This window comes from Macaca thibetana, chromosome 3, assembly GCF_024542745.1.
Source record: "Macaca thibetana thibetana isolate TM-01 chromosome 3, ASM2454274v1, whole genome shotgun sequence".
Lineage (NCBI taxonomy): Eukaryota > Metazoa > Chordata > Mammalia > Primates > Cercopithecidae > Macaca > Macaca thibetana.
The window spans coordinates 159,599,675-159,626,975 of NC_065580.1; the positions used below are offsets into that span (position 1 = coordinate 159,599,675).

At 35.8% G+C, this 27,301-nt stretch overlaps 1 protein-coding gene across 8 annotated transcripts in view; it reads right to left on the reverse strand.

Moving 5' to 3' along the window:
- The window catches only part of DYRK1A (dual specificity tyrosine phosphorylation regulated kinase 1A), a 149,370-nt gene that overhangs the window by 75,186 nt on the left and 46,883 nt on the right, over nucleotides 1-27,301 (reverse strand). For 4 of the 8 annotated variants that reach the window (XM_050784617.1, XM_050784616.1, XM_050784614.1 and 1 more), the window contains exon 2: nucleotides 18,479-18,564. The exons of 1 other annotated variant lie outside the window; for it this stretch is intronic. In XM_050784617.1, the coding sequence (XP_050640574.1) occupies nucleotides 18,479-18,488 (10 nt within the window). In that variant the 5' untranslated portion in view covers nucleotides 18,489-18,564. Of the gene's footprint in view, nucleotides 1-17,011; nucleotides 23,341-27,301 lie in introns of those variants that run through there. 3 more of the 8 variants (XM_050784621.1, XM_050784619.1, XM_050784618.1) reach the window with 3 other exon arrangements.

Here is a 27,301-nt window from a genome sequence, read left to right on the forward strand (position 1 = left end):
GAAGCACGCATAAACCTGACAAAATACATGAAAAAACCGCATACTGAAAATTAGAAAAATTAGAGAAAGGGCTGAACAGATATATGTGCATGGGTCCAAAGAATCAATATTGTTAAAGTATCAATTCTTCTGAAATTGTCTATATATTCAACACAACCCCAATCAACATCCTAGCAGACTTTTTTGAAGAAATTAGCAAACTGATTTGAAAATTCATATGAAAATGCAAAAGACCTAGAGTACTTATAAAAACTCTGAATAAGAGGAAAGTTGTAGAATTAAAACTATCTGATTGCATTACTTATTATTAAGGCCACAGTGGGTCAACACAATATGGTATTGGTATCAGGACAAATAGATTAATGGCACAAAATGGAAAGTCCACAAACAGACCCACACATATATGGAAGACTGATTTTTGACAAAGGTGCAAAGGCAATTCAGTGGAGAAAGGATAGTCCTTTTGACAAATGGTTCTACAATAAATGAATATCCATTTACAAAAAAAAAAAAGGTGATCTTTGATCTATACTTTGCAGCATACTATTAACAAATATTAACTCCAAATGGACCACAGACTTAAATATAAAACCTAAAACTGTAAAATCTAGTGGGGGAAAGAAAAAAAAAAACATAGGCAAAAATGTTTTGAACATGTGACAATTATGCAAAAACTTTCCAAAAGCAGGTTTCATAAAAGAACAAATGGATAAATTAGGCTTCATAAAAATTTAAAACATCAGATCTTCAAGACACTTTTAAGAGAATAAAAAGACAAACCATGGACTAGGAGAAAAGCTTAGCAAATCATATATTTGATACAGGATTTGTATCAAACATATAAGAAACTCTAAAAGCTCAATAACCGAAAAAAGAATGACAAAAGATTTGAACAAATACTTCACCAAACATGACATACAGGGGGCAAAAAAGTACAAAGATGCTCAACAACATTAATCACAGGGAAACATAATGAGATATCACTACCCAAGTACTAGAATGGCTAAAATTAAAGACTGACCACCAAATATGGCAAAATATGAAGAAACTGAAACTCTCCTGAACTGCTGGTGAAAATATAAAATGGTGTGACTACCTTGTAAAGCCATTTAGCAGTTTCTTTAAAAGTTAGGCATATACCCACCACATGGTTGAGTCACTCCAATGTTAGGAAATAAAGAGAAATAAAAACATACGTCCATACAAAAAGCTGTACGACAATATTCAGAGCATCTTTATTTGTAATAAACAAAACTAGAAACAACTCAAATGTCCTTCAACAGGTAAATGGATAAACCAAGGTATATACACACAATGAAATACTACTCAGCAATAAAAAAGAGTGAACTATTGATAGTTAACACGGATGACTCTCAAAAGAACTAAAACCAGGCAAAAAGAACATATATAATCCTGTTTATATAAAATTCTGGAAAAAGTAATAAATCTTCATTATCTGACTTGTGGTAAAAGTTTCACAAATAATACTTGTCAAAATCCATCAGATTGTTTACTTTCAATTATGTGAAGTTTATTGTATGCCAATTGTAACACAATAAAGCTGTTTTAAAAACATTTAACCCATTCAAAACCTGACTCTAAGTACAATCAATCCCTTCCCTCCACCCCACAAAAAAATGTGCTTCTCCTACAACATACCTCATTTCAGATGATGGCAACTCAAAAACCCCTTGAAATTACTCAATACCACATTTTCACATTTTAAAAATCAAAGATATGTCTATTTTGAAACTTGCAAACACTCATGGAGGGCATGTGTTTAAAAAAAAATACATTGTGAACCACTGCTGTTAAGAAATTCAAAAATCCCCCATTTTTTACAAGAAAAACTTCAAAGTCTGTATTATCCACCAGTTAGGGCCCTCAACAACATAGTCTCCTCTACCATCTACCTTAGTAAATGCAATTTTCAAAACAGGCCCCCATCTTCAACTAGTATAGCATCTTCCACACCCTGTAGCCTTCAAACATCACCTGTTAAAATACTGCCCATTCCTCAAGACCATATGAAACACCACTTTCACCAAGAATCTTTCCCTAGTCCCAATCCAAAAATTGCTCCCTCTTCTGAATTTATACCTCTCTTACAGCATGGACACTCCACCATGTCATATAGTTATGTAAAGACATTTCCAACTCTGTTAAATTATAAATTCTGAATCTAGGTCCCCTTTGACTCTGGTTGAATAAAGCATTTCTGTAAATTTATTTTAGAATATATGTTCAGTATATATGCCTGGGAACGTGTGATTAAGAATCAAATGTTACGGTTTAATGTTGGTTTTCATTCTTTACTAGTCTGTAAGATTGTCCAGTTAGCTTGTCTAATTTTACTATGCTCTTAAATAAAGGCCAAAACAATTAAAGGGATAAACTTTATAGAAAATTTAATACAAACATCTAAATTCACATGGATTATTTTTGGTATCTATATTTCAATGCTTTAGGGCCAATGGGAGGGATAAAAGAAGGCAAAAGAGTCCTATGCTTTAACCACTAGACACAAAAAGTGGAAAGCCCTGCTTCCAACAAAACCAAGTGATAAAAAGCCAAAAATGATGCTAGCTGCAACAGTAAGACACCAGGTCTTTTTCAAGGGAATGACACAACCTTGCCTGGAAGCTGGGGCACTGACAAACCTAAGGCCCCAGAGTCCTTGATCACTGTGACCACTTACATTTAACAACTGAATACCAGAAACATTACTTTTGCTCATCTATTACTCACCCTAAAATGTTCTTCCTTCTTATTACTCTCCAGCTGTTTGAATCCTAAGTGATATTTAAAATCTTAACACAAATTCTATGGGCTTCCTCTTTAACCCTTTCCCAGACTCTCAATCCATTTCCCATGTCCCTATCATAAAAAGGCCTAGAGAATTTTTTCCCCTATACCCTTCCAGATAAATCCTTACAGCACTTTTCCATATGGTCATCTTGCATTGTTAATCTAACATCACATGTGTTTATTCTTCACCTCATGTTCCTTGAACAAAGAACTGATTTTTTTTCCTACAGAACCTACCACCTGACAGTACCAATAAAGACTTCACATAAACCAATAATAACGGTATAAGCAACAGTTAAAACATCTGACTTCAATTAGAAAAGTAATAATAGCAGGAGGTAGTGAATAACAACCTGATCTTCAAATTCAACAGAAGAACAAGAACAAGGAATTCAAGTTTATGCTCTTTTTTGCTAGACTACACAGGCAGTACAAGATAAATTCTGCCCAAAAGCTTGCACCATTTTATTAAACACAAATATGTATCTTTATGAAAGGTCAAAGTCATAAGAAAAATCAAGCATGCTACTTACTACAATGGCACTATTTCTGATCTGAAAAAAAACGATCAATTTTACAGTTTTAGGAAACCTATGCATTGTGCTGCTACCTGAGTTATATTTTAAGAGACAAAGCTAAAGTATTTTCCTTTTGTATTATAAAGTATTTAATTAGATAGAGATTTCATACAACTTAATTTCTAAAATGTAATACACATATTTTGGTTACAGGTATTTAACAGAGCAATTAAAGCCTTATTTCCACTTCTGTTCTAAAATCCGCCTGCCCGCAGTGAGTGGGAACTGCTGCAGATCATTAAACACTCATTTATCAATGTCTCTCACCAGGCAACACAATGCAGCAGAACAGCACACAGAAACCATCCCTGAACCCCAGCAACAGCGGCTAATTAGCATAGCCTACCACTAAACCGACACCATATGATTGGAACTGTTAGTAAGGATGCTAGCCAATCAAACTAGGTTATGCAAATAGCCTATTTTAGTTGCCAGGGCAAAGCTACTTCCAATTGTCCAATAGGAAAACAAGCAATAAACAAGAAATGAAATTGAGCTTTGTCACATTTTCAACTTGCTGTTAACACTTTCAGGTTTAGAACAAAATTAACAGCAACTATAAAGGACTAGAAACATATTCTACTTTACTCCAAAGGCGATCCCATGGAATAACATGCAGAACACAGTTAAAGTAGTGCATTTGTTGTAATTTTAACTTTTTACTATATAGACATATGAGTTTTTCTAACAGATGCTGCCATCAACATTTCAACTTTTTTCCCCACCTACTCAAAAGCATTATGTAAATGTATTTCTATACATTAAAATAGATTCTCAAACATTACATTTTAGAGAAATCCCACAAAGCATTTTTATTCTATAATGGAAAGACTAAAGAGGTGGGCATAAAAGAGAAAGCGTGGCTCACTGAAGTCTCAAGTATTCCCAGGTGGAGGAAAACACTTCCGTTTATTATGACAAACTTTAATATATAGCTTCAAAAATAATTTTAAAATAAAAATTAAGTATTAACCTCTAGAGCTTAAAATATGAAGACTGAGACCAAGTAAATAATACTCATATCTGGGAACCAAGTTCAGTTAAGATGTAACCATAAATAAAATACATTATATTCACATGCAATATGTCTAATAATGAATAAAACATTAAAAACTTCAACTGTGTCAGTACATACTAACAGCTACAAAGATAGGTTTAAAGAACATCAGTGTTCTGACAATTCTGGGTGGTTGAGAGTTTCTTTAATCTCACATATTCAGAGAAATGCTTTGAAACATGTCAAGGAGACACAGTTCCCATTTGTGCCTTATAAAAGATACAATTTTATTTTAAAATAGATCAACTTGTCCCACCTAGCCTAGCAATTATCTCCTCCTAAATTGAGTACAGATTCATTCTACATCATGAAAAAGTTTGTGATTTTTAAATATTTTTCCATAGAGTATCTATAAACGTCTCCAGAAAGACTTCTAGCATTTGTAAAGTACAGTTCATTAAGACAGAGTAGATTTCAAGCATCAGATTCCAAGAGAAGAGCACGCTGGTCCTATCCCTAACACTACAATTTCTCTTCTCCTGAAGCCACTTTTCCATCATCTCTAAGCACCCATTACCCACACCAGTCCCTTAATTTTTTCCCATGTTCTCTCTACACAGGAATTCTGGAACCTGTTAAAGTTCAATGAAACCAAGACTGGAAAAGTCAAGTTCTAAAAGTCAGGAAAAGGATCAATAACTCTAAAGCTAGAAGGAAACTTAAAAATCATCTAATATTAACGCCCCCCATCCTATAAACAAAGAAACTACATTTTTAGAAACATAATGCGTAAGATAAAGATCCCACAGATAAAAAGCAAAGCTCTCGCAGTATCCATGAATAATCAGTATTTTAGTCACACATCAATGTCTCTTGGTTTCTTGTCCATATGAAAATTTACTTAAATGTAAGCTTTCATGAGATTAGCTCAGGATCATTCACACCATACTACCATCAATACACTACGAGCCAAGGCTTAAGACATTTGAAAATCACTCTCTAACCCAAAGTATTTAATCCATTCCCTGAAAGACTCAATCTCAGCCCTTTAAACTTTTGACAACTTTCGGTACATTTTTGAACTACTTGGAACCCATATTAGCCTCCTTTAATTCCGAAGGATAAAGGTAAGAGAGAAGTAAAAGGGAAAGATTTTAAAGCCAATTTCATTCATACTCTTACCCATGAATCTTTAATATTTTGGTTTGTTCTCCTAGGTTCTTATTCCCTCCATAGTGATAAAGCAAGCCTAACTCAGCCTGTCTAGCACTCTAAAGCAACAAACTGGGCATTTTCCATGTCAAGAGGGACTGTTTCCCAGACCACCTCTTAAACATTTTTCATATCACAAAACTTTCCCCCTTCTTAAGGGGACAAATATTTAAAACTTGGCACTCTGACTTTCCTTTGGGGACTAGAGACACAAGGAAACATCATCTGCCTAGTGACAGATGCTCTGGGATAATCCTCAATTTAAATGTTTAGCTTAGCATCAATTCTTTTTAAAGTTACTTAAATTACGGAGTTTAGGAAAGTATCAAAAAGTACTACTTTTAGAATCAGAAATTAAACATTAAACATGTTTTAAAATAGTTAACTTACTAAACTAAAATCTTCATTACATAAATATATATATTCAGAATTCCTAGTAAAGAAAGTTTTCTAAGTATACAATTAAACATTAACTTTTTTTTTTTTTTTTTTTTTTTTGTGGAGACGGAGTTGTGCTCTTGTTGCCGAGGCTGGAGTGCAAGGGCGCGATCTCGGCTCACTGCAACCACAGCCTCCCAGGTTCAAGCAATTCTCCTGCCTCAGCCTCCCGAGTAGCTGGGATTACAAGCATGCGCCACCAGGCCAGGCTAAAGAAGTACAATATGCTGATTACATTTTCTCCCCTTTAAGACATATATTTAGAGTAACTGTTAACTTTTTTAAATCTGCAGTTAATGATGCTTGAGACACAGAAACAGCCTCTATCCTCTCAATGTGTAATAGCCATTATTATTCCCAGTAATGTATTAGCCAAGATAATCTCAAATGACAAATCATACCATACTAACAATTTTATATTTTAGGTAGAAATAGAACACAGCTTTATAGTTTTGCAAAAACATCAAGTGGATAAAATCTTTTTTTAATTTGAAGCCATCTAATTTAGAAAAATATTCAAAAGTCTGGCATGACTACCTTGGTCAAGTTTGTAATACCTCATTCTCTAAAGTAAGGCTGCCACCATAGTTTTGCTGGACATCTTTTATAAAAACGTTAAGCCAAGTAGATATTTCTATTCTCCAACTTAAGGGCAATCCTGCTTCTTTTTTGTCCCCCACTTCTCATTAAGACTGTTTATAAAGCTAGAAGGTAACCTGTTATTTAAATCTGGATTACAGACATAAATTTGTAAATACTGGACTATTGTTTACTCTTCTGAATCAACTAACTCACAGTATAATGTCATATACTAAAATACTTTTGCTCCCTCATTTAGGTATCATGAAAATATAAAAGTTGACTTGTTAAGACTTTATTCAATAGATAGCATACTGTCAAAACAAAAAGATTCTTGCAAGTTAACTTTAGGGCTTAAAAACTGTTTTTTTGTACTGTACTTATCAAGACAAAATAGCAGAGTAAGTGTCATCTTTCTTCATCAACTTCATCTAGACAAACTACATAAAGTATTTTTGTATCAATTTCTATGTCATATGAAAACAAGCAGACTTAACAAGTTTAGGGGGTATATTTGGTCTAACTTTTTAAAAAATGAACATTATGAAAACTTCCCTTTCAAGAGCCTTGGTGGGAAGCACCTGCAAGGGATAAGTAGTCATCCTCAAAGCAGCTGAAGCCCAGCTGACAAGGAAAGGCTCTGTGCCTGCTCACAGGAGGTAATGCGTAAAACATGTGGAACAAGGTCAAGGACAGAAGAAACAGTGCTTCCAAACACCCAATTGAAACCCGAAGTCACAAAGGCAGGCAGTGAAGTACAGGTGCTGACTTTCAATAAAGCCTCATCTCCAATGGGCAACTTCGTAGCTCACTAAAGCTAGGCATTACAGAAAACGTTTATAAAGGCCAGGAAAGCCACCCAGTTCTTAAAACATACTACCAGAATTCATTGGTAAAAAGAGAACCAAGGATAGCTACAATTCAAGTGTGACTGAAAACAATCCTTTAAAACTAACAGCAAGCAAAGGAGCCAACAGCCACCCCAGCAGCTCAGTTTTCCCAAGCTGGGAAGGAGGGTGCTTCTAACAAGAAAATCTAGAGCACTGGATAGAGTAAACACACTGTTCTTATCCTCCATATCAAACACCGAAACAAGCAGTAAAAGATCACAAAATAAAATAAAGCATGGGATGGAGACATATCAGTGAACCAAAGATTTTGTCAGTTTTCTGCAAGAAAAAGGCACCTGGGATCATACCAATAATTTAAGGAATGTCAAAAAGATCTAGAGCTGAAAGCTGGGACCAGGAACCAGAGCAGAAGTGGCAGATGCCACTCTGGGTGGTAAAGAAAAACTAGAGTAGAAAGAAGGGGAGAGATTGGTTTGACACTAAACAACTATCTGCTGCATGATCAGCCTCCCCCAGGGGCTCTAAAGAAATACCTACTCCAGGGAACCTACTGAGTCCCAGCTGCTCAAACACAAGTGAACAGTCACCCCAAGGGCAAGGCCAAAGAAATGCCTGTGAGGATACCAAGCCACCTGCATCAGGACTAGACACGCCAAAACCACAAGTTCATACTGTTTAATGAGGTCTCCTCAACCTGGCAAGGAAAGAAAGAGAACCTTCCTGCCAGGACTTACACTCGCTAAATAAACTGAAGCCTGTCAGTCCACATGCCTCACCCACAAACACCAAGTCTGCACTCAGTCCTCTCACTTAGAAGAGAAGCAAAAGGATGACAGAGGACTCTGGCTCTTGAGTTGGGCAGTAAGGGTTCACAGGTATTTGTGCCGTGCAGAACAAAGGTGAAAGTAACCTTTGGTGAAAGTAACAAAGGTGAAAGTAAAAACTTTCCTAGTGCAAGTTGAACACATATCATAGAATTAAATCATCTTTTAAAATGTACCAGACCTCAATCCAGTGGTAACATTTCTCCTATGACTGGAACGACCTTAGTGACACAGTATCACATCTCCCTCTCCATCAGTCTTAATACACTATGATCTTCAGTATAGTTTTCTGTTTTCAATATTCAGAAGATTCTAACACAAAAATAAAGAATTCAATTAAGTGACAGCAAGATGTGTAAGTGAATATACCTATACACAAGCTGGAAATAACTGTCTGGTGGGTTAACAGCTATGAAGTAAAAAGAAATATAAAGGGCTCCAAAGCTCTCATTTCAAATCTTGAGAAATCAAGAGAAACTGTCTAAAACTGATGGCCAAGAACGAGGTTTAAATTAGTTTTAAAAATTTTAATAATAATCAACAGAAAAACTTTAAAAGAAAATCGGGAGAAACTGGCTGGCAAAGAGATAGCACTGAGAGATATCTGGTTTCATAGTAAAACACAGCTACAAACATACTAATGTATTAACAGTCATGGAGGCAACCAAGAAAAGAATCTTAAAATGGAAAAGATTAAAAGGGGTTACCCCTATAAGTGGGAACGAGGAAAAGGAAAACTAACATTTCACTCTTTTACTTCCAGAATGGATTAAATTTTATTAACATAAGCATGTAAACTAGACTGATTAACGCTTAATATAAAAGAACAAGTCTGAATTTAACAATATCAGCTAAGCACGGTGATTGTTTTAGATATGTGTCCCCACCCAAACCCCGTGTCAAATTGTAATCCTCAATGTCGGAGGAGAGGCCTCTTAAGGGGTGACTGGATCATAGGGGCAGACTTCCCCCGTGCTGTTCTCAGGATGATGAGTTAGGTGAGTTCGTTCTCGTGGGATCTGGCTGTTTAAAAGTGTGCAGCACCTCCCCCTTCTCTCTTTTCCTCTGCTGGAAGACACGCCTGCTCCCCTTCACTCTCTACTGTGACTCTTAAGTTTCCTGAGGCCTCCCTAGCCATGCTTCACGTATAGCCTGTGGAACCGTGTACCAATTAAACCTCTTTTCTTCATAAATGACCCAGTCTTACGTATTCCTTTATTATAGCAGTGCAAGAACAGACTAATACAAATGGCCTGAAGAATACTACTACCAGCAGTAGAAGAGGAAAGAACAGGGTGTAACCAGTAGGTTACAAAAACAGCAAGCACTCAACAATGTTTTTTAAGCTTTGGTAACTTTATACAAAGCAGACCTGGATTTGTGTTAACAAGATAAATCTTTACATCTTGAGTCTCTTTTTGAGTACCTGATTCCATGCAGTACATTTTGTGGATGGTTTGTAAAAATTAAAATGAACTTATTTGTGTTTCTCTCTAATGTATATCCATTAGCAATATGGATCACTACACTTTTTTTAAAAGACTGAAGTAAGGAATACAGAGGCCGAACTAAGAAGGCACTGTTAAGTAGCCTGTTATTAACCAACAGAGAAAAAGGGAGAAAGAGTGCTTAAAGAAAAGTAAAATCTTGGCTGGGCGTGGTGGCCCATACCTGCAATTCCAGCACTTTGGGAGCCCGAGGCAGGAGGATAACCTGAGGTCAGGAGTTCGAGAAAAGTAAAATCTTAAATTTCACCTTTTGAGGAGTTGATCTACACTATCCAAATCTTAAGCAATGATAATTTTTCATATCAAGTTTTGTAGTTTTAGTTTTCCTGTCAAAGAATCTTACTTCTTACACTAAGCCAAAATTTATTCAAAACTTTTAAAACAATGGCCAAATCTATAATTTTCTAAAACTACAAAAAAAACCCCATCAAATTATTCCTAGAGTGAAATTATTTCATTTCACTTTGAATCTACAATTCAAATCACTGTCAATAAATACATTCTTCACAACTCCTATTTGCTTAAGAACACATGTTCCTTTTAAAAGCAGTATTACGTCTAAAAAACTTCCCAGAAGAGCCAATACACATAAGCTTACTGTGCCTAATAAAAACCAAAGAGTACATCATTTATGAAGCCCTGGGAATCCCTTTAAAAGGAGATATATATTACACTACATAAAAGGTCATCACCATCAACAGACTGCTGATGGGTTCATTCTCATTTGTTCAACACATAGATTTGAGAATCTGTTACGTTTGAGGCATTACACTAATAAATAAAACTTAGTTCTCCAATACCAAAAATTAAAGCTGTTGTATAAAATGACATCAAGAACAAAAGGCAAATGCAAACTGAAAAATGTACCAGCAATAAGTAACAATAAGTATCCCTAGAATCAAAAGCATGATCATTAACAGTAGGGACTCACAGGTCTGGATTTGCTCCCCAGCTCCATCCCTTACTAGCTGTGTGACCTGGGGCAGGCTACCGAACCTCTGTCTGGGTCAATCACAGTACCTGTATCAGAGTTATCATTAGGAGTAAATAAGTTAATACCTGTAAATAATTTAGAATAGCTATTGGCATCTAGTAAGGGTTCAATGAGAAACTTTGGTAAATTAAGAAAAAAAAATTAAAACCCAAAAGTAGTATCAACAAAGAATGGTAAAAGGAAACTCACAAAAAACATCAGTAACAAACCCCCCAAAAACATACTTGGTCTAATATTCAAGCAAATGTAAATTTAAATATTGAGTTATGTTTTGTCTATCGAATTGGCAAACATTTAAAAATACCTAGGATCCTAGGGTGTAGAAAAATTCTGATGTGTAGCTGGTAGAAGCAGAAACTGTACTTTAAAAAGATATTTAAAAATAACATATCAAAAGGCTTTAAAATGTACATATGCTTCACCTTAACAATTCCAACTTCTAGGAATTGAACCTAAGGCAATAAATAAAAAACAAAAAAATCCCATAATAGTATTCACTTAAACATTGTTCATGAACTAATTAGCAAAAATGGGGAACCATTAAACATTAACTCATTCATAGGATACTAATTTGTCATTTAAAACAGTACTATAGAAGAATATTGATGCTGGAGAATGTTTAAAATTTAAAAGCAGACTAAAAAGTGAGTAAAGGCCAAGATGGTGACTCACACCTGTAATCCCAGCATTTGGGGATGTTAAGGTGGAAGAATCACTTGAGGCTGGTCTTCAGCAGTTCAAGATCAGCCTAGGGAACATAGCAAGACCACATCTCTACAAAAATAAAAATAAATAAGTTAGCCAGGCGTGGTGGCACGTGCCTATAGTCCTAGCTACTTGGGGGGCTAAGGTGGGAGGACAGCTTTAGTCCAGGAGTTCAAGGCTGCAGTGAGCCATGCTTACGCCACATTGCATTCCAAGCTTAGGGAACACAACAAGACCCCATCTCTTAAAAAAAAAAAATCTGCAAAGCAAATTTCAACACATTTTCATGAGTTATATTGTTAGTATCTGTTAAGTTTCATTGCTTTAGTTCTTCTTCAGAGCCTCCTGTTATTTGCATGTTGAAACTTCTTTGCCTGTCTTTAATAACCGTTGCTTTCTCTGGAATGCTTCATTTTTCATTTCTCCTTGGTTATTCATCTTCATTTGAGATGGAGTCTCGCTCTGTCCCCAGAGCGAGAGTGCAGTGGCATTATCTCAGCTCATTGCAAGCTCCAGTCCCGGGTTCACGCCATTATCCTGCCTCAGTCTCCCGAGTGGCTGGGACTACAGGCAACTGCCACCACCACTCCTGGTTTTTTGTTTAAGTAGAGACGGGGTTTCACCGTATTAGCCAGGATGGTCTCGATCTCCTGACCTTGTGATCCGCCCATCTCGGCCTCCAAAGTGCTGGGATTACAGGTGTGAGCCACCGCACCTGGCCAGTTATTCATGTTAAACAGTTTTCTGAGAAATTTCATATTGTGCTTTTCACTCTGTTTAGGCTTCATTTTTTAAATTATCTTTTACTTCTCTTTCCTGAGTTATCACCACTTTTCTAATTTTTCTTATTCAGATTTACATTGTGCTTTAATATTTGTATCATTTTCTAAATTTCTCTGGGTTTATTTTAAAACAGGTTACAGTTTCATTTTGTGGGCATTTCTTTCTGGCATGCTTTCATTGTCTGCAGTAATAATATTCTGCTCCTTATGCTTCTCTCTTATAAAAACTCTGTGGGGAATTTGACTATGATCCCTGTCCGTTGCTCATTTTTATGTAAAATAAAAAACTTTGGGGAAACTGGAGTAGCTTTTCTGACTTCAATAAGAGTTCTCTTCCGTCTTCATGAAGGATACCAAAATATAGACTCATGAATAAGATCTCCTGTACTTTTATCTTCTCCCACTTTCATCTGACATTTTTTCCTTTGCCCTCATTGTCTCCATCTTGTTTAATGTGGATTCTATTCCCAGCAGTGTTTCCTTGGTGTAGGGCTTTGACTGGGAAGGAAGCTTAAACTGGTTAGTTTTGAGAGTTCACAGGGACCAGATGACTCTAACCCCCCTTCAGAACTTACTGTGTCCTCCAGGGAACTCAAAACTATCTCGAGTTCCAGCTGCTGTTCTCAAACATACTTTCCGCAAGTCTCTCACTAAAGTAAGTCTCCTCTGTTGGTTACCTTGGGGTTCTCCTATTCTCAGGCCCATTAGACACCCTCATGCCTCCTTCTGCACAAATGCTGATACCACACAGGTCTTGTTATCACACATTCACTCTCACCTACTTACTTGTATGTGAGTCAGGGGGATACTGTTCACCTAGTCTTGCAGATGCTGAACGTGACGTTTTGGTTTTGCTGACCTAGTTACTCTGTCTCTATCTAAAGGAAAATGGGAAAATTTTAAAACTATGTTCTGTTGTCATCTTCCTAGAACTTAGACATTCTTTGAAGGTACACTTAGTAAGTATACCGAAAATCCAAAATCGTGAATATAAATGTATTTGCTTTTACCTGGGTCTTAAATAGAGATACTAAGGTAAAAAATTCAATTTTACAATGTGGCTTACCTCAGGTTTCCCACCATTTTTTCTATAAATATCAAATGTTCTTTCATATGACACATACATAATGTAATCATTATTAATTGCTTCCACTTAAAAACATAAATAAAACTATGAAACATAAAAAGAAATGGAAAATAAGGAACTCTTAAAACCAATTGAAGAAATGTATTAAAGCGAGAATATACTTATTTTTACGCATTAAAAATGCCATTAGGATGGCAAAAATTATTCTTTTTGCATTTGCTGAGCACTTCCTGTGTCCCAGAAATCCTGCCAGACAGTCACAGGGCACACAAAGAGGATAAGCCTTAACCCCCTGACCTTCAGGAACTATCGGACTAGCTGGACATAAAACCGGTAAACAATATGTGCACATGCCATAAAAGTATTAAACAAAAACCACTTGCTAGAAAGAAAGAATCTGAACTATTAGGAAAAGGGGAGTGGCTGTCTCTTTTTACTTTATGCATTTCTACAGCACTTATACCTCCTCCACCAAGTATACAATACTACTTTATTTGTTCAAAAATAAAGAGATACTTCTTTTTGCCTGTTGAAGATTTATTTTAACTATAATAATCAATGCTGAGAAAAATAAATTAAGAGACATTCTTGTAATATACAGAGTGGTACATATTACCAAACAGCTTTCTGAAAAGTTGTATCAAGAGCCTGAAAGTTTTTCAAACACTACGACTCCTAGGAAACAATTATAAGAAAATAATTTTGCAGCCAAATATTATACACAGATATTAGTGCTTTAGAAAACAATTTAATGCCTAAAAATAAGAGATACTTAACTAGGAAATAAGCAAACTGTAAAATAAATATCTAAAGTAATTGATCTTCAAAAGCATTCTGAGTACCCTGGATTTGCTCCAAGTTCAAAGTAACAGCAGATCACTACCGTAAGCTTTTGATGACGTAGAGAAACATTTATGATATGTTAGTCGATTCGAGTATAAAATGGATCTTACCCAACCACATCATTCTGAATATTCAAAATGATCTCAATTAATTTAAAAATGGCATGGAAAAAAAACTGGAAGGGAATGTGTCACACTGTAGAGGACACTAAAACTTGGGGTGTTTCCTTATACTTATCCATATGTATTTATACATTTCAGAATTCTTTCAGTGATTTTGTTTTCAGTGATTTTGTATTATCTAACAAACAAGAATTAAAACCATGAGCGCAAAAGCAAATCCACTATCTTTTTAACTTACTTAAAAAAAAAAATTTATTGCACCAGTAAGAAAAAAATCAAACTGCTTGAGTTGAGACATGAGCTAGAGAAGGAGACACAAAGAAAAAGATCAGACACACACGACCACGAGAAGAACAATTCCAAGGGGAGGCAAACTGGCAACAGCTACCTAAGTATTACAATGTACATGCCCTTTCATTCTCCCAGTGTATCCTGCATATGATGGGATTTTAAAAGCTGGGGTTTTGTAATTTACAGATCTGATTTCTAACTCTTGTATAATGAATACACCCCATTTCTGTGATCACTGGAATCTAATTGTTCTGTAATGAATACACCACATTTCTGTGATCACTGGAAATATGAAAATTTTGTCCTACAAAATTCACATTTTAAAATGAGTTAAGAGAATCTAAAATTAAAACTCTGCCACAAATGGTTTTAAGTACTTAAATTCATATATATATGAGTGTATATATATATAGTGTATGCATAAGAATTATGACAAAGACAATATGAACAAATCAGCACATTTAAAAATAAATTTCCATGTTTATTCATCCTCAAAAAGTGATAGTTCTGTATGCTTTGGAACTATTCCACTTTTTAAAGTGACTAGTATATCACTATTGTTTAAAAATTTTTTAAGTGTTAAAGAAGTTCATTTCAACAAAACAAAGAATGGTAGCAACTTCTATTCCCAACACATTTTCCCAAATCATGTTCCACAAGATGTTAATAGGTATAAATCAAAAATAAAAGGAAAGGGAGGTCCCTTGATCAAATAAACTGAAGAAATGCTGGTTTACACAGGTTTCTTTATATCAAAGTCTTTATATTTATATACATGGTAATCTCTGAGGCAGTACTTTTTTCAAATCTCATCTCAGAAGTGATTCTATACCTTAAATAAACTGAATTTGGTTACTTGTGATTCAAAAGGGCAGAGTGGTTCCTAGGATCCCCAAATGATGTTGTGTTAGGGTAGAACGGTGTCACTCATTACTAAGAGAACTGAATGGGGGAGGAGGAGGGAATATGCAGGAGAAGCATCCAGGAAGCAGTTACCTGAGTGTGGAGCTCAGAAGAGAAGAATAGGATGCAGAGATTTTGGTAACCTCTGCATACAGGTAAAGCCATTACTGTCAATGTCATTACCCAGACAGTGCTCTCTATTTTCTCTCTGCATGCCTTGAATTCAATAGGTGAGTCTTAACACTTTATCAGAAACCTCCACTGCCTCATTTATTTGTTATCCATAAGCTCAGGGATCTTTGTAGGCAGAGCACCTATAATAGTACCTGGTACAAAGCAAATGCTGACGAAATAAATGTTTGTTAACAAATCATTTGTTCTTCCAAAAATCAAAAGAAAATCCAAATTTACCTCATTCATGTTCTAACTGTATTTTAGAACATGCAAAAAGATCCTCAAATTAAGTAAGTACAGGAACACCTATAGACACATGGACAAAATACATCAAAGTCTGACTTTGGCCTAGTGTTCAGTAAAACTATTTGTTCTCTCCCCCACCAGTTTTACTGAGTTATAACTGGAAAATAAGAATTTTACATATTTAAGGTGTACATGATGTTTTGATACATATATACAAAATGAAATGATCACCACAATCCAGTCAATTAACATACTCATCACCTCACAGAGTTACTCTGAACACCTACTCTTAAGTGTTCACTTCTGAAAGGCCCATCAGCCAATGCCTACTTCAATGTCCTTTCCAGCATCCCTGAACCTGTGCCTCATCAAGGAAAAGGTGAGAATAAGTTACCACATCTAACCAACATAACAAAGCCAGTACCATGAACAATGCCAGAAGGTAAAAACAAGGCCTGGAGAAAGCAGACCACTTGCTTTCAAATGTGTGTAAGCATTCTCTAGAAACAACTTTCGGTGAACATCTACTCATGAGTTTTAATGTGTTGAAATTCTATCAGTCGAATAAATGTGTGCATAGTAATACAAGACCAAACTGCTATATTAATGATGATTCTGAAAGCTGTTAATTTTATGTTCAAAAACAATTATTAACTTTCAAATTGTTAGAAAGGGAATACACCAACAGCTAATATATTTATTTAACAGCTAGATCTTCTTTCCTGGGTTTTTTCCTTTGTAAGCCAATAAATGCTGGTAATTTTTAAAGAATACAAGGCTGAATAAAAGATTGGATTTTATCATAAATCTAATCTGTAGAATTTTCTTGTGTTCTAGCATTCATAAAATTAATTAGATAACTATAAACTGTATTTACTCATTAGTTATTTCATTCCATTGAGGCCATAAGCCTTTCAAGAAAAAGAGCTATTTGGAAACCCTCCATGTCTTGTGAGGATAAACAGAAACTTTGCAACTCCAAAATTTCATGAGAGAAAATCTCCAAAATCAGTAATATTCATAGATAAATCTATGAGATACCCCAAAAATACTTTGTTCCTCTACTGACCTCAGTCGAAAGTGAGCATCTACTTGGTATAGCCAATGTGCAGTATAGCGCCCAAGGAGCAATCCAGGAGCTGACAATGCTGAGAAATAGTTCCTGCACCAAAAGGTCAAACTTATAAAATCTGACAACAAAAAAATGTGCATAAAATTCTAAAAATGTTTCTGTAAATATGCCTATTTGTTGTTCTATGATGGTGATATTTAGCTTCAGCATCACGTTGCTTTCAACAATCAGCGAGCAACTCGGCCAGAATGTGTACCCGGCATACCTCTAATGTGTACAGGCACACATAACACGTGCGAGCCTGTGTGCATGCATGACAGATGCGTAATGGAGGTGACTGCTCAATCACCTCTGACGTAAACAAGAATTAACATCAGTCTTAAAATGGTGACTTCCACATGAATGTAAAGTATTATATAATCTAATTTAATTTATAAATATATTCAAGCACATTTCTTCATATAAAATCATACATCGAAACACTTTTTTAAAAATCTTAAAATCATAAAATGATTTTTCCCCTAGACAAAACCCAGATCACCAAAAATAAAAACCAATCACAAAAACTACACCAATGATATAATTACTATCTGTTAGATATCAATTCAAAATTTATATAATTATCTTTTCCAGTTAGCAATCACATTTTCAAACATTAGTTTATAAATATAATCAAACAAGACTATCTCTGACAGAGTTTCAAATGTAAGACACTTAGTTCAACAAAATGCCTTACAATATGCCTGATTTAAGAACATTTAAGTTCAAAAGTTAGTAACACTTTATACATTAGCTGCACTACATTTTCAGGATTTGAACATAGCCACACATGGAATAGCCTCCAGCTTCCCATGTATAAGATCTCCTCAATTAATTACAGAGCAATCAAAAAATATTCTTTCAAAAATGCCTTCACACTGCTTCTTCTGTATAAAAATACAAATGACAAAAGGATAAGAGGGGAAGGGAGGGAAGGAAATGGGAGGCAGGGATATCAGGAACAAGGAAAAAATAAAATCCCAGAGCATATCTTTTTAAGAAACCATACGTATGAATATAATATCCTTAATTTAACTGTCAGTCTTTTTAATGATATCCTACTAACATCTACTCCCATAAAAGATTTGCCATATTCTAATAGAGTTCTGGGGGAGACATGCATTCAACCATAAAGGTAACTGTGTTATTTACATTATTAACAGAATTATTCCAATTCCCACCAAAATATTAGCTCTTGAAAAGCCTAAGTGCTAGCAATTACTATGCTATATTTGTAATAGCACCATTGTAAATCACTGATTATCAATCTGAGTTCAAAAGTTTAACAAATAGCCCAACTACCTTTGCATTTACTGATCTACAATTCCCCCTACTATTTATCAGAATGCTCCCCCATTCAAAATACACCATCGATTCCCACATTCTCTTAGCCACAGTTTTACTGTATTTCAAAACTTGAGTCACCTGTATGCATCGTCTTCTTTCAAGTCTCATATCATCCTGATGGGGTGGGGGAAGGGAGGGAAGAGTCCAGCGGCAAAACTATAACACTGTGTGAAGAAAAACAGATTATGATAAGAGATAATGATGCAAGACAATTACCCCTAATTGAGGAATATCTAACATAACTACAATCCCAAAACATATAAAATTACTTCAAATTTGCAAAATTCATTTTCTAACATTTAAACTTACTTAAAATCAATTTTCCTTAGTCTTCAATAATCAAAATCAACTATATATAAAATATATTCAATTGTCAGAGAAAAGAAAAACAGTTTCAAAATGTGCCTACTACCATGGAAAATTTCAGCTATTTTCCAGGCATCAAACCTGAACATTCCACTATTTATCTGGGGAAAAAACCCTACATTTTGTAATTTTCATCAGCTCACAAATCAAGATAGACGTGAATTCACTTTCATAGTAGTTTACTATTAAGGCCGAGGTAATGAAAGTTACTTCATGGGAAAGACAACATGTCAATCTATCAACGTTATTTGTAAATTAAATTCTGAGACACTTCTCATAACTGTTCCCCTAAGTCCACAAGCCCTCTTGCTCTCCAAGTGGTTTCTCTTATTTTATTGTAATTCTTTTACAGTACATCCTACTTATTGCTTCTGCTGATAACTCATGGTTGACCAGAAAAATTCATGACGACTTACAGGAAAATGAAAGTAATCTCAGTGTTGTCAACTGATATCAGCCGAAGAGGTAAAGACAAGTACAGGTTAAAATCTAACTTACAAAGGAGTTGAGTGAAAAATTTATGTTTTGACACTATGGAATTAATTCAGGGAATATTCTAAATAGAACAATGTTGCATACATTGGCCAAGCTCCTATGCCAGCCTCATGAAAACTACTGACTCCAAGAGATGTTCCTGGTCAAGAGCACTGGGGCCGCTGCAGAAGAAATACCAAAACTTTCTTCAACTCTACATCCTCCAGACAAATTCTAAAATAAGCGGTTTTCCTTTGTTAGTACTCTCTCAATTCCCAATACCTCCAATTCCTAAATTTCACATGATGTCATCCAAATCATCCTGCTTAATAATCCTTTTCCCTAAGTTGTTTTACACTCCTAAATTACTATACAAAGCTCCTATTGCCTCAGTATAGTTCATTTCAGGTAAGTAAAAGAAAGAAACCAACTGGACTAAAATAATTCACACTAAGATATGCAATTTCCAACAACCATTATAGTTTGCCCAAATAAATCTCTTATTGGTAGAATTCCAAGTGGTCATAATATAGATTTGAGTCTATACTTATTGCCTCAAAATATTTCTGCTTTTCATTTATTTCTTCTTATACTTTTGAACTCCCAGGTTCTTTAAAAGCTCCAACTTTGTACTCCAAATAGCAGCAATACTAAACACTTCACTGGAAAATAACCTCAGAGACACTGTGAGTTATTTTTAAATTAGGAATTGTGTCTGAAATCTTTACCTGTATTCCAGATTCTATTCCTGAAGAACTACCATTCCAATTCAAATGCCTGTTACGGTATTACATTAAACACTAGACCTACAACCAGCTGATAGCATACTGTGGGGGTGTATCACTAGATGGACGAATGAACACTAGACTGCTGCATCAGAATAGTTTTATTTGTAAAAACAATAATTGAATCAAGATTATCTTTACTCAAAGGACATGATTTTCTAATAATTTTTCCCCTAAAATGATCAGTCTTTAAAATTAAGACTTGAACTATGGGGAAAGAAAATATAAATTCAGTCTCTAGTTATGAACTATATAACCAAATCCTTTAGGCTCAACATCATATTCTTCACCTAGAAAATGTTACAACGCTACTTACACCTCGCCAATTTCGACAGAAGTAGGTATCACCGGTACAAAAGTTATTTATAAGAAAGTAGAATCAATTAAGGTATCAGTATTCTTTGTTAAAAATTGTTAGAGATTAGATTATTTCATTACCATTTTAAAAATCTAAAAGTAAGAAATACACGTCAAAATTTCTGACACCTTTTTGAAACATTATCCATTAATCTTTACTCATTTGAAAGGCCACGTAAAGTATCTCTCTGAGTTACATAATTTGCTGCTGACTTATATAGTAACCAAACCATCATATGCTAAGTAACAATAAACTCCAGAAATCTTGACCTCGGATTACTTTAAATAAGGACTTTAGTGATTATTCCATATGTCCTTCCTTCAGGCTAGTCACTTTTCAAAAACAAAAATGTTAATTTGAGGTCAGAGTTTTTATAATTCCACACACCAAATGTGCTTTGCAGATAAGCTACAGATATGATTTTCTTCCTAAAGAAGCTTAAAAACCTAGACAGCCATATTTTCTTTTTTTTTTTTTTTTTTTTTTTTTTTTTGAGAAAAATACAGAGTATGTTTTTCATCATTTTCCCCACAAATGGAGCCATTCAAACTATGGAGTAACAATCAAATGCTAGTGACAAACATCTCTCTTTACCACAGGAACCTCTCATGATTCTCAAAGCTTCTACAGTATGTTCCAGCTCAGTTTGCCAAAGGCAATGTGATGGTCTATGAACAATCCAGAAAATGAGCTTACACGGATTTTAGAAGTTAAACTCACAAAGCACTTTTTTAGTTGTCTTAAAATCACTGCATAAAATTAATCTACAGCATATCTTCAGGGACAGGACAATTTCCACAGGCTGTTAAACACGTGGTATACTCAGGTAGGTACTGAGCTTAGTCTCTTGGTGTTTGTATTCCACAGGCAGGGGTGGGGGGGGGAAATCAAGCCACCTAATTAAAAGTACTGATACACTAAGATTTGTAAAAAATAAAATAAAAAATACAAGGTCACGTGCAGTGGCTAACGCCTGTAATCCCAGCACTTTGGGAGGCCAAGGTGGGCGTATCAACTAAGGTCGGGAGTTCAAGACCAGCCTGATCAACATGGAGAAATCCTATCTCTACTAAAAATACAAAAAAAAAATTAGCTGGGCGCCCTGTAATCCCAGCTACTCGGGCGGGGCTGAGGCAGGAGAATCGCTTGAACTCAGGAGGCAGAGGTTGCAGTGAACGGAGATCGCGCCATAGAACTCCAGCCTGGGCAACAAGAGGGAAATCAGTCTCAAAAACAGAAAACAAAAAAACAAAAAACACTAATCAACAGAGATCCAGAATGTAAGACTGGGACTGAAATGAATGCATCAGCATGACAGGCAAGTTCAGATTAACCCAGGAGCTAACAAACTAAATGGCAGGTGCAATATGTTCTCCAATGTGACAATGTTTTGTAATGACACCAAACTAAAAATTATATCTAATTTCAAAATAACTAAAGTAGTAGGAAGTATTACAAGTAGCAAATGAAAAAAAAAATCAGTATGATACAAGGAGCTTCAAAAGTACTAGTTAAGTACTATCTCACTTCTTAAGCTGGGAGAAAATACCAAGTTGTTTATTATTACTTCATTTTACATATGTTACACAAATTCTCACATATTTCACAATTTAAAAAATTTAGCCCATACGAGAAGATAAAATACAGTGCACACTGGGATCTAAAAAGATAGCTCAGAAGGTGCCCATTAAAAATAAGCAACCACAAAAAAGCTACAAAATAGAAATCAAGAAAAACTAGATCTAAAATTAGATTCCATAAATTAAACTTATGTCATTATCTAAAATTTATACACTGTTAACTAACATTCCCTTATAAACTTTTGCTCATTTACACTAACTAATTAAAGAAGTGACAGAAGAAAGTACGTTTCCCATATAGTAATTTAGAAATAATTTTCTAGAATTATAATAGCCAAAGGAGCCAAAGGGAAAATAAAAGTATCATGGTTTTGATGCCTAACACACAAGCAAAAAAAATCTCTTATTTCCAATAAGATGATCAAGTGGCATTACAGAGAAAAAGCAATTATATAGGAGGATTTCAAGTGAAATCCTAAAAACCCAGAACATTTATCACTCCCCTCAAAACCCTAGAAAACACAGTCTTTAAAAAAAAAAAAAAAAAAGGCCAAAATACACAAGACTTTATAAAGAATATAATATTGCACCAAAATGATCAGTAAAACTATAGGGAAATGCACATTTGTGGAACACTTACTATCTATGCGCCAATCACTCAGCTGAGATATTTTATAGACGTTGACACATTTGACCTCCTAACAGCCCTATAAGTAGGTAGTGTTACTTCCATTTCACCAACAGGGAAAGTAAAGGTCAGAAAGATTAACTGGCCTAAGGTAACAGTTTGTGAACTCTGGTCCCACATTAAAGTTCACTATGCCAAGATGCCACTCATTAAGGATCACTGAAATAGTTGTGAGAAAATACAGAGATGCAAGAACCCACATGTGTCAAAGTCTGATTTTAGCCCCTTATATGCACTACTCTGCATCGACCACCCTAAACATGAAAAAACAAGAGAGTTCATTAGCAGTAATTACTTGAAAAAGGCATTTAATTTAGAACAGAATACTAAATTTCCCCAAAAGTTCATCTAGTAGAAAAATTTTGATTCCAGCATATAACAGATTGCTGTATTTTCCCTTTATCGAAAAAAACTTAGGCCAGGCACAGCAGCTTATGCCTGTAATCCCAGAACTTTGGGAGGCAAAGGCAGGTAGATCGCTTGAGCCCAGGAGTTCAGGACCAGCCTGGCAACATGGCAAAACCCCATCTCTACCCCAAAAAATAAAAAACCTAGTTGGGTGTCGTGGTGCAGCCTACAGTCCCAGCTAATAGGGAAGCTAACGTGATTCCAGGAAGTCAAGGCTGCAGGGAGCCCTGATCATGCCACTGCACTCCAGCCTGGGCAACAGAGTGAGAGCCTGTCTCAAAAAGATATATATATATATATATATATATATATATATATATAGAGAGAGAGAGAGAGAGAGAGAGAGAGAGAGAGAGAGAGAGAGAAAACTGAAAAGAAGGTAAAAACCAATAGCAGATGATTCCGTTTTGCATTAAAACCTTGGTCAAGGTCAAAGAACATGTGGGATTATAAACATGGGTGCTGGATTATACTACTCCAATGGCATTTTGGAAGTGGAATAGCTGAAATTTGTGTTAAAGAGGCTAGAAGCATGTGCTTTCTCATGCAATTATGTGAAAAGAACTAGGGTGAAGGTTTAAGAACTAAAAACTGAGCAGATCAAATGAGTTTTGCCCCAGATTTTGGCTATCTCAACTACCAACTCAGTATCTCTGGGACCACACCTGGGCCTGAAAGACAAAATCAAGCACTGAGTATTTGGACATACCAACAAATAGAAAAAAACAGAAAGGAAATGCATCATATGCACATTACCTGCAACAATACATAATGCACTGACACATCATTTTTAAAACTGAAGGGGAGAAACAAAAGTTTCTGGGGGTAAGTTATCACCAGTAAGTGTAAACAGTACAGGTACCCTGTTACTAATTCAAAATATGTAAACTACCACTGATACTATGTTTTGCTTGCTGTCCTCTGTCTTCCTTTAGAATGTGAAAACATTTACAATGATCTGCACAGGTTTGTATGACCTTCAAGTCTATCAACTGTTTATTCTCTTGTGTTTTGAGTTCCTCAAAAATGAATTCTCAGACCACAGAACTTTTTGGGAACCTAACTCCCCCTACTAGAAAGTGACTGCTCTATCAAGTAGACACTAGAAAGTACCCCTATCACATGTAGACCTAAGTTCCAAAGGCTCATTTCTAAGACAGTTGGTTAAAAGTCTACATTAAGAACTACTTTAGTATGTAGCACGTAGAGTTAAGCCAATTTTTATAAGGCGGACTTGTTCCAGGCCCAGAAGACCTCAAGGAACTGAGCTCAAAAGTCCCAGTTATGTCTCACTGCATGAGATGACTTATCTTTAATGGGCACTGGTATAAATATTCTACTTCAAACCACTAAACTCCATAATTACAAAAAGTAAGTACCACTATCATTCCCATTGTCCAAGTGAGAAAACTAAGGCACAGAGAGGCAAAGTGAAACCATCTCAAGTCACACACGACTAATGGTAGAGACATATTCAAATCCAAGCAAACTGACTACTAAGCCACTGCTTTTGGCCACATCAAACTGAATCCACCATTTCCCCTACTCAAAAAGGGAGGAAAGAGCAGGGAAAACAGGGAAAAAATCCACTTCTCCTTTCTGTATTATCAATCTTGGTTAATGAGTGTCTCCATCAGCCCAATCTCCCAAGGGCAAAAACCATATTACCTTTGCACCAACCTACTAAAATTCCACCACCCAAAATTTGGTGTTGGAATCTCTGCTCTTTAAAAAAAAAAATATATATATATATATATATATATATCTTTATCAACAATTTATATTTGCATCATCATTTTACCAGGTGCACAGTACTCCACTGCAAAGATGTAAACCCATTTTAAGCAAATACCTATCGAGGGTATGTGGCTTGTTTCTAATTTTCACTAGCATGGATTTTAATATTGGAGTCTGCTTCTTCCCCTCTGCTAACAGGAACTAAGAGCAAAGTGGTATGAAGAAAACACCAAGAGCCATGAAGGCAAGTCCTTTAACTGATACGCTTGCCTAAGGATGTTCTTTTATGTCACCTACACAAAATGTACTCAAACTTTCTATTATTATTATTCCAATCAATTCTAGATCTTAAGAGGAACTTAAAAGAGGTGGCCCAATGACCCTCTAGGTGCTCCGGGAATCAAAGCTGAGATACAGCGCTTAGTGCTATCTATTGTAACGTTTCCCTCACTAACCCGAACATCTAGGGTAATCTCATTTATGTATTCCCTAACAAAGCAGTATCTATCAGACAGAAGACATTTAGAAAAAAATATGCTGAATGAATCAGCAGCCGGCAAGCCCTTCTCATAACTAGCTTATAAGAAATGCACTAGAAAACTGCCTTGCTCTCTCCTTTCCGACAGCACCAACTTTTCTATACAGGATGTTCTATAATACAATATACACACACATATATAATTTACATATAAAATGTTAATACATAATTGATTTGCATGAGTGCATGCATACATATACTTAGTTGGTTATATGTACTTTTATACGTATGTAATTATATATAATTTTACAAACCATTGCTTTTAAATTATCCTTGCATCCCAGAAACACAGAAAAATAACAAGGCCCAGACATAATCAAAAACACACACTGTCATGAATAGCTTACATTTTCTTACAATGAGTCTATTACTAAAAGTAGTAAAGTGAGTTCAGTTTTACTTACTTTCCCTCCCACACTTTTGTGGAGTTTACAGAGAAATGCTACCCCTTTAAAAATTTTTAAGGCCGGGCACGGTGGCTCACACCTGTAATCCCAGCACTTTGGGAGGCCGAGGCGGGTGGATCACGAGGTCAGGAGATCGAGACCATCCTGGCTAACACAGTGAAACCCCGTCTCTACTAAAAAAATACAAAAAATAAGCCGGGCGTGGTGGCGGGCGCCTGTAATCCCAGCTCCTCGGGAGGCTGAGGCAGGAGAATGGTGTGAACCCGGAAGGCAGAGCTTGCAGTGAGCTGAGATCACGCCACTGCACTCCAGCCTGGGCGACAAAGCGAGACTCTGTCTCAAAAAAAAAAAAAAAAATTAAATGTATGTTCTTGTATTTCACAACACTAGCCATCCTCCAAATAATCCATGTCTCTTTCACCTTTAGCCTTAACCTCAGATGTGACCTCTGATTCTATTCCCAGGCCCCTTCACTCATTTCTTTATACATCGCACCCTGCAAAACAAGTATTTTCAAAGGTTTACTCCAAACTAATACTTCGAACTCTCTTCTCTGCTCAAACTTCTTACTCAATATCCAGTCTAACAAGCTGCTGGGTGGCTGTCTACAGTGCCACATCCCTGCCTCCATTCTCTGTGCCTACAAGTCCTCATCACCTTCCTGCACCACGTGTTACCCGCTTCAACTTCCATCTCTATTCCTGCACCACCATTCTTTCAGTAATTTCATTAGAAGCTGCTGATTTTATCTACTCTAAATGGTCCTACTAAATCCTATCCATTTTCAAAGTGCCTCATGCCTTTCCATTCCTCTCCATGCTCACTTTAGTCACTTGAACCAAGTCCTTAATTCACCTTAAGTATTACAAATGCCTCCTAGAATTAAGTACCTCCTAGGCCTGACGGTTGTATCAGAAACTCTAGGGCAAGTTCCCTAAACTACATCAGATTCTACTTCCAAAAATCCTGATTCAGGAAGCCTGGACAAGGACCTAAGAATATGTGTTTTGTTTTAACAAGATGTTACAGATGAATCCTGGATCCAGCCAAGTTTGGGAACCACTGTGCTTAAAAACCCCTATCCCCTGCCCTAATTTATTTTGCATAAAACTACTACACATACTTTTCTGAGACACAGAACTTTCAACCTGGATTTAACCCCTCTATAATTCAGAAACATATGATCTTATTCCTCTGAACTCACAGTTCAATGTGACATTCCATAAAATGCATTTAAGCCCCTTCTGCATTAGTGCTTATTTATTTAACCTAAAATTTGCCCCTTCTTGCCTATCCATCTTCAAGATCACCTCAATTTGCCTTCATCCAGTTTAAAGTCACTCCAGCCTCTCCTCTTAACTTCCATTTATCTCCTGCTATATTCTGTTAATTATTTATGTTATATACTCACTCCAGTGGTATTATCTACGACTTGGTGGAAAGTGCCACTAGATCTCGTATTTCTGTATCGCAGTACATGTTCAATAAACAAACTGGCATAGCAGAATACAACAATGAAAATATTGCTTCATGTAGAAAAAGTGGGCTGTAAAGCAATAC